We start from the raw sequence: 8,202 nt of genomic DNA, 5'->3' as shown, positions 1-8,202 counted from the left end.
CCTGACTGGATGAAACTTTTTCTTTGCTGGAAGGGCATAAGAAGCAGATCTCTCTTGTAAATAGAGCCTGATGTGACTGAGCCACAACATGGTCATTCCCCACCTTCTCGGGGTCAAAATCACTTCTCAGTTCCAGGGTTATCACTTCTCAGTTCCAGGGTTTTGCCAAATGGCTGATATTCCAGCAGTCACCTAATCTGGGTCATTAATGACTGCAGTTGCTCAAATTCTGCTTGTGTGCCATCTCAGAATGCAGTAGGTACATTTGGATAATCTCAAACTACTTCCTAAGGAAGATTTGGCACTCCGGTGGTGGAGGGAGTGTTGGGGAAACAGCGAGTGTGCACATGCTAATGAACATAGGTACAGCATGTGTATTGACCAGTTACTACCCTACAGTGATGTATTTGCCAGAACAAAGAAATATATTGGGTGTGTACCAGGGCACAAAAGTCAGTTCAATGCAGCTGACTGGGGCAAGTGCTGTTCTAGTGCATGGCTGTAAGGAAATGTAGCAGTACCCTCTAGGAAAATCTTCAGATATTCCCACACCCACCTCAGACCCCTAGTAGAGTCACAGGGAGAAGATGTGATGACCTTCTGAGGAGCAGCATCGGAGTTAGTTTTATCTGCACTTTATCAGAGACAGGAGCTGTAGAACATAGACATATGCAAATAAAATAACATTCTCATCTCAGTTGAGAGGTCCAACTACATGATTCCCACCACAAATCTGTAGCCAGCCTTGCTTTCTCAAAATACTCTGTGTAGGTTTAAAATACTGTGTCTTCTGCTTCACCACAGTCATCCCTCAGATTTTTACTCGGTACTTCCAATTTCCCATCTCTCTAGTGTAGGATAGTGAGGGGGTTATCTGTCATGATCGGAATGATTGCAGTGTCCTGGGTTGGAGCTGTAGATTAGTCAAACATGCTGGAGCAAAATCACCTGCTAAGTGGAGAGTGATTGATGTGCAGCGCCATAGCTTGCTCTTTCTACACTGGTGATAGGAAGTCCTGCATTACAAGGTGCTGCTAAGGTTCTTCTCTGCTGAAGTCTGGCTTCTGTGAAGGGTTGAAGATGTGAGTTCCTCACTAAAGGCACCCTCCAAGATTCTTTGCACCGATTGCCGTACCTTTGCCCTGAAGTCCCGTCCCACAAAAACATAAAGTGGGGGGTTGATGCAGCTGTTGGCATATGCAAGTGCTGTAGAGAGGTGATCCCAAAGGATCAGTGACTCCATCAGTCCTGTTCCAAGACTAGGTACAATGCAGAGAACCCCAACTATATGGTATGGAGCCCAGCAGATGAAGAATGCAGCTACCACGAACACAATTGTTCGCAGCATCCTGTTGTGTGGCTTGTGAAACTGATTTGCACGTGTTCTGAAAACAATGAGGGCGTAGCAAACTGCCATTATGCCAAAGGGGAGCACAAAGCCAAAGATAACTCTAGTGATGTTTATTATCACATAGGCAAGGGGTACTGAATAATTACCTTCACTGGTATTTCCCCACAAGTCACTATCATTGTAGGTTGAGTATTCTTCCCCTAACTCATTTAGAGACACATTTACAGGATCATCTATATAATCATCAACTCCAAAATTGTACCGACACTCCGTTTTGCCATCGTAAATGCTTGTCTCACGGTAGTAGAAGACAGGGCAGCAGAAAATGAAGGCCAGGATCCAAATGCCGCCGCATATTAGCAACATAAATTTCACTGTTCGGTGGTTCTGGCACCAGACAGGTTTCATCACCAGGAGGCACCGGTCAATGCTGATGGCCACAAGTAGGAAGACACTAGCAAACATGGTGAAGATTATGACTGATGGAATGACTTTGCAGAGGAACCAGCCATAGGGCCAGTGTTCATGAAGGGCCAGGTGAACAATGGAAAACGGCAAGGACAGGCAGCACATGATGTCAGCCACAGCAAGGTTTAGGAACCAGACAGTGTTCACAGACCTTTTCATTTTCAGACCAGCTACCCAGATCACCAACCCATTGCCTGGGATACCTATGATGAAAACGATGATGAAGATAGCAATGGAGACAATTGATTCTGGTGCATAATATACAGCAGCCTGTTCCTGTGAACTGCTATTGCCCAGGGCTTGAGGCATTCTGCAGCTATAAAACAGAAAGCAAATTAGCAATTCACATCCTTCTCCCCAAGTTCCTGTCTTAACCTTTACTGAAGCATCCCTGAGTCAGGTGACAGTACAGAGCTGTCAGGGTACAAAGGCATTGGTCTATACAAGTTTGTTATTAATAAGCCCATTGTACACCTTCATCATTCTCGTGGCTAAGTTATGTAAGGCCACTATTCAAGCAGGGGGCTCTATACACTTATGTTCTCCTATCTCTGTCACCCCCTTTGATTTCTGTCTGGTTCTTTTTAGTCTGCAAAGTGCACCTCTCTATTCACAAGGCCATGCTGTCCCCTGGTGTGTTTCCTGATTGACTTCCGTCTTCAGAAAGGCAGATCAGCATTTTTAGTTCCTGTTTCCTTTAAAATGAGCAATTTCTTCTGTCATAACTGGCAAAATATGTTTAAGTTAAGAAAGCAATGCCTGTCTTGCTGAAATAACCCTGCTTCACTTTCTGGGTATTACAAATAGAATAGACAGGACATAAACTCTGTTGGCTAAGGGGTATTTTAGGGAAGTGTCAATGACCACTTCCTTTTCCTTTGCTTGTGTTTTGAGTTGTCAGCTGGTTCCTTGGAAAGCTTATCTTGATGAGGAGAAAGGCAAGACACTAATGGTTTAAGATTCTATGAAAGACAAGAAATGAATGTTTAAGAAGAACAGATAGATATTTAGTTGTTGAAATAAAAATGAAAACACAGAGTAATGTCCTTGAGCCATTTTAGATATGAGGTGTCTTATTGCAAGACAATGAAGCTAACCTACAGCACACTTAAGTGACATTTTAAAACTATGATCTTAATAGAGGAAAAATATTAATTGCTCAATTATTCTTGGACTTAGTAAATTTAGAAAGGAAAAGAAAATCAGCAAAGCCAAGACAGAACAGATAAAAAGAACCTGATCTTCATCCTTTAGGCATTAAGATAATTGTCTATAAAACTCCTGTTAAGTAAACCCTTGCTGAATTGATGAAGGCAGTTGTGCTGCTGAAAGGTCCCTAAAACTGTTACCAAAATGCAAGGAAACTGAAGAGGGAAGAGCTGAATACAGCCTGCAGAAGCAACTGAGAAGACATCAGTAAGACAACTGACCCTCTTTTAACCTCTATCATGCCAGTACTTAAATACTAGAGACTGTTGTATGCAGGGCTAAATATAAATATTATTTAAAAAAAAAATTCAAATCATCAATCTCATTCTTGCATAACATACAGTCTGAATGTGGAGCAATGCGTAAGTGTTAGAACTCCTTCACTAAGAAGAAAATGAGATAAACAATTGCAATAAACATCGTGATTTATCCATTTTTTGGTAATATCTGCTAAGAGACTTGTAGGTAGGTAAGGGTGACCTGCAAGGAAGGCTATGAAGGAAGTTACTGGAAGGCTTAACTTAAAGCTGGAGGCTTAATTTAAAATTCTCCCAAGTTTCTTCCATTTCCTGTGGTCTTGCTGATCCATGTAGAAGCAACTTTTAGAGGGACAACTGGCGAACAGTGCTGCAAGAGTTGAACCCTGCTGCCTCTCCATATAGCTACAGAAAATGGTATGAAGGGGATAGGGGAACAGGGAATGCTGTAAAGATAGTAACACAAGTCCTACTCCAAAGTAAACTGAGGGATGAATCAATTGGAAGATACTGCCCACACTAGTTTTTCAAGAGTGCTAGAAGGGCTGAAATGTGGTTTGAAAATGGAAGGGGAAACTGGAGGAGGGAGAGAGGTTTTCAGGAGTGAAGAATAATAAATGGCAAGTAGAAGAGAAAAATTCTCCAGCTTATGATACCTACCTGAGTGAAGCAGTTATTTCAGTGTGTCAGGGAGCAAGTACCATCAGTCCTGTCTCTGGAGCGACTGAAAAAACTCACATGACATTTTAGGAACTGCATTTTCTTTTCCTGCATGCGCATGTGTGTGCCAAGTGTGTTCTTCCACCCTGATAAAATGACTCATTTGAATGTCATTTGAAGATTTAGATATCATCTGCTCATAAAGAGTCAAACCACAGGAAGTTTCTCAAAACTGTCAAAACAAAATAGTGCCCTAAATAAAGCACTAATAGAAAACACAGGAATGATAATCACAGACATATACGTTACTACATTCTGTAAGAAAACTGAATGACATCTTTCCTGCTGGCACAGTGCTGACCTTTGCTGGAAGTAATTCATAAGTCCAAACCCTGCCAAGTTGCTGTCAAATGTCTGATCTGTTACTGTCTTGTAGCCACTTCTACATCTTACCAGGTCAGCACATTCACCTAGCTAATCCCATTTCTAGGATTCTTATCAATCCAGATCAGCTTCTGTCCCAGCTTGAGACAGTTTACTTCATCAAATACGGAACACTGTACTCCGCAAAACACGACCGGTCGTGACAAAAGGATTTTCTCCTGCCTTTTACTTTTCAGGGTATTAAAAGTCTATTTTTAAAAAGGAACTTGACTGACAAAAAGTTAGAAGTGGTTAACTGAAATGCTGATTTGCACAAAATGTGGCAAGACAATAAAAACAGAAGACTTCCAGGGCAAGGCATTTGTAATGCTTAACAAGGGGGTTCCCCCTCACCCCTCACAATTTGGGAAATCAAGACTGCTAGCAGAAATAACAAAGCCCAGACATACAAGAATCGGCCTCAGTATTTTGGTTTTGGTCTGGAAAATGAAACATGACAGAGCAGAGTTCTGTTCCTGAGTGTGTCTGTGAAAGACACAGATGCTGCCTCCAACACAAAACCAGAAAAAGAAAGACAGGCCAGGGCTGAGCTGTACCCACAAAGATAGATAGGCAGCCAGCAGCCTGCCAGGAAGATTCCTCTAGCTTCATCTTTTTCTCAGCTGCCATGCTTCTGGGGGGACTCCTCGGGCCCAGACAGGCAGCGCTGATAGGAGGTTACTCCTATGGGCTCCTCTTGGCTGAGGGACACATAGCCTAGTCACCACCATGGGACCTGCCAGTCAAGCCCTAGTTTGCTGGAAGGTCCTTCACCAGTTCTATCCTCCAGGTTAAAACTTCTCTAAGCTTTGATGTCAATTCCAAACCATCACATTGTATTTTACTCTGGCTCTCCCTGTTTCCTTCATGATAAACAGACTGAGTTAGCTGAGAAAGGCTCTAATTCACAGTATCACTGATTAGTTGAAGTTGGAAGACTGTCTGGAGACTGTCTAGCCCGACCCCACTGTTCAAAACAGGGTTATCTAGAGAAGATTGACCAGGACTGTGTTCAGTTATGTCTGGGTATCTCCACAGAGATAGCACAAACTCTCCGGGGCAATCTGTTCCAATGTTCAACCACCCTCAGTAAAAAAGTGATTTTTTGAGTTCAGATGGAACTTCCCATGTTTCAGAGTGTCCACCTGGCCACTTTTCCTGTCACCAGGCTCCATTGAGAAGAGTCGATTTCCATCTCCATTAGTGCTCCCATCAGACAGATAAAAAAATCCCCCTAAGCCTTCTCTCTTCTCCCCTGGTTGGATGCGGCTCGGAGCAACCTGGTCTAGTGGGAGGTGTCCCTGCCCATTGTAGGGAGGTTGGAACTAGATAATCTCTGATGTCCCTTCCAAACCAAATCATCCTATAATTCTCCAGGCTGAGCAGTTCCAGCTCTCCCAGCCTCTCCTTGCATAACAGCTGTACCAGTCCCTTAATTACCATAGTGGTTCTCCACATATTTCACTTCAGTATGTCCACATCTCTCTTCTAGTGGAGAGCCCAGAACTGGACCCAGCACTCTAGACGTGGCCTCACCAGTGCTGAGTAGAGGGGCAGATCCCCTCCCTTGACATGCTGGCAACACTCCTCCTAATCCAGCCCTGGCAGATACCAGCATTCTTTTCTACAAGGGGCACATTGCTGGCTTATGTTCAACTTTTTGTCCACCAGGACCACAACATCATCATTCTCTGCAAAGCTGCTTTCCAGGTGCTTTTCCAGCCCCCAGCATTTATTAGTGCATGGGGTTGTTCCTCCCCAGAACTCTTCTCTTCTCCTTGAACTTCATGAGGTTCCTGACTGCCTAGCTCTCCAGGATGTCCAAGTTCCTCTAAATGGTAGCGCAGACACCTGGTGCACCAGCCACACTCCTACCAGCTTTGTATCATCTGCAGACTTGTTGAGGGTGCATGTTACTTCATCATCCAGGTCATAAATGAAGAGTTATTATGGAACCAGTGTCAGCTGCAGCCAGACACCACTAGTGACTGGTCTCCAGATGCATTTAGTTCTGACTGCCACCCCCTGAGCCCAGCAGTTCAGCCACTACTCCACCCACCTCACTATCCCCTTATCTAGCCCACATGCCATCAGCTTGTCTATGAGGATGTTCAGACTGAAGTTTATCTTGATGTCCAGGCTCAACTGGCCAGTGCAAGTAAAGCCGTAATGCAAGTTGCCATGTGTATTGCCATTCCAGGTTTGTTACTACAAAACCGCACCAGTCTGTCAGCTACTAAACAGTTACACCCATGTGCAACTCTACAAACATGACCAGCGGGTTTAAAAAAGCCTCCCCCCTGCAAGAGTAAGCAGGTTGTCTCTGAAACACTTTGGTAAGAACTGAGAATTTCACTTGTATTTTATATTTCTTCTACTTTTGCAGTTCTCAAAAGCTTTGCAGCCCCTCTCCAATCTTCCATTTGTTTCTCTGCAGAGGCATGTCTAGCTAGCTATGATCTTTCACACAGTGGAAGTTCCATCCAAGACTTCTGCTGTTCTTTGGTTTTCCTTAATTGAAGATTTCTGTGTGGGAAGAATATGGATCCTTCATTGCTTTCATAATCTGATTTTAAGGATGTTCTATTTCAAGATTTCAACCCCTCTGCTGAATCCTTAAAAAAAAAAAAAAAGTAATAAATAAATAAAAATTTAAACTTCAGTGGTTATTGGCAGTGTTTTGTATTTTTTTGGTCCAGAGATGCTTGTTTGAACCAGGCAGAAGAATGTTATGTCCTCTGCTGGTTAAGTCTCAATGGAATTGAATGGGAGATGTATTCCTAGCATTCTGGTGCTGCTTGTGAGTCTTTCCTCACATTCCTTATAATAGTTGGCCCTTTGCCACTCCCTCATCCGAGATGCTCTCCTTCTAGAGCGACTGTAGGAGGACTGTGGCACGCTGAATGACAGCACTGTAAAGAGGTAGGTGAAATTTAATACCGCTGATTGTGAATCATTGAATTTGGAAAAGCAACCGTAACTATGCACATGGAGGGGTGTACTCCCGGTAAGTTATTAGTGCTCAATGAAAGAACTTAGCAGTCACTGTAGGAAGTTCTAATGAAAAATTAGGTCAACAAGCAACTCTATTCAAAAGGTAAATGTAAGCTGCTTCTTGGATTCTGAATGCTGTACTGGTCCTTGATCTCAAAGTTATAGAACAAGAAAAAATATAGAGAATGATGATTAGACAGCCATGGCTGGAAATGGCTCTCTCTGCATTAACTAATGCTATTCCCTATTGGGAGGGGGGAAAAAAAAGAAAGAAAAAAAGAAAAAGAAAGAAGAAAAAAAAAGAGTAATTCCTCAAACTTAGTGATGTTTCAGTGATTATTTTTGCCTTGACACCTCCAAAGATGGTGACTCCACCACCCCCCCTAGGCAGCCCCTTCCAGTGCTTGACACGGAATGCTCAGACACGGCTCTATGTAATTTTGTAACTTTTCTTATGCCTTTTCTTCCACTTTTCAGAGTAAACATTGATACTTTTAGAGACTCAGTCACAGGATGCTGCACAGCTGTAAACTTCAACACCAGTCTCCACTGAGAAGCACCATTAAAAGAGTGGTTCAGATGCTGCCAGCCTTATCATTCTTGATAAATAAACTAATATCTACACCCTGACTTTGGCCACATTTTGGGGGAAGACCCACTCCTGAAATTAAGCTTTGCATAGCTGGCATTTCCGTCACTTCCAGCAGCAAAACCTGTCGTGCTTTGTGTCGCATTTCCTTTTTGGTTTGCTCTTTTACCAAAAAGCCACCTAATCCCCGCACTACAGAAAAAACATTGTTACTTAAACCCCCAGGTTTGGCCCAGGGCGGCAGGGGAGCA

The 8,202-nt window shown here is 43.2% G+C and overlaps 2 protein-coding genes across 3 annotated transcripts in view; one reads left to right on the top strand and one right to left on the bottom strand.

The window, feature by feature from the left end:
* Positions 1-619: 619 nt before the first annotated feature.
* On the bottom strand, positions 620-5,553 carry C3AR1 (complement component 3a receptor 1). Of its 2 annotated transcripts, none has more exons than XM_008634884.2 (2): positions 3,946-5,553; positions 620-2,135 (listed from the first exon to the last, which is right to left on the bottom strand). In XM_008634884.2, exon 2 carries the CDS (start codon positions 2,126-2,128, stop codon positions 1,022-1,024), a length of 1,107 nt encoding a protein of 368 aa, XP_008633106.1. In that variant the 5' UTR covers positions 2,129-2,135; positions 3,946-5,553; the 3' UTR covers positions 620-1,021. The 2 variants fall into 2 exon arrangements, with proteins under 2 accessions (XP_008633106.1, XP_017591447.1); XM_017735958.1 differs by having other exon boundaries at positions 620-2,022.
* Positions 5,554-7,350: 1,797 nt separating this feature from the next.
* The window catches only part of NECAP1 (NECAP endocytosis associated 1), a 7,867-nt gene continuing 7,015 nt past the window's right edge, over positions 7,351-8,202 (top strand). Inside the window, exon 1 of the mRNA XM_017735838.1 lies at positions 7,351-7,375. Coding sequence (XP_017591327.1) covers positions 7,351-7,375 — 25 coding nt within the window. The remainder of the gene's footprint in view (positions 7,376-8,202) is intronic.

The sequence above is a fragment of the Corvus brachyrhynchos genome, unplaced genomic scaffold (assembly GCF_000691975.1).
Source record: "Corvus brachyrhynchos isolate BGI_N302 unplaced genomic scaffold, ASM69197v1 scaffold44, whole genome shotgun sequence".
Classification (NCBI taxonomy): Eukaryota; Metazoa; Chordata; class Aves; order Passeriformes; family Corvidae; genus Corvus; species Corvus brachyrhynchos.
Note: the sequence above shows the minus strand (reverse complement) of the source record. Positions and strands in the feature narration are given on the sequence as shown.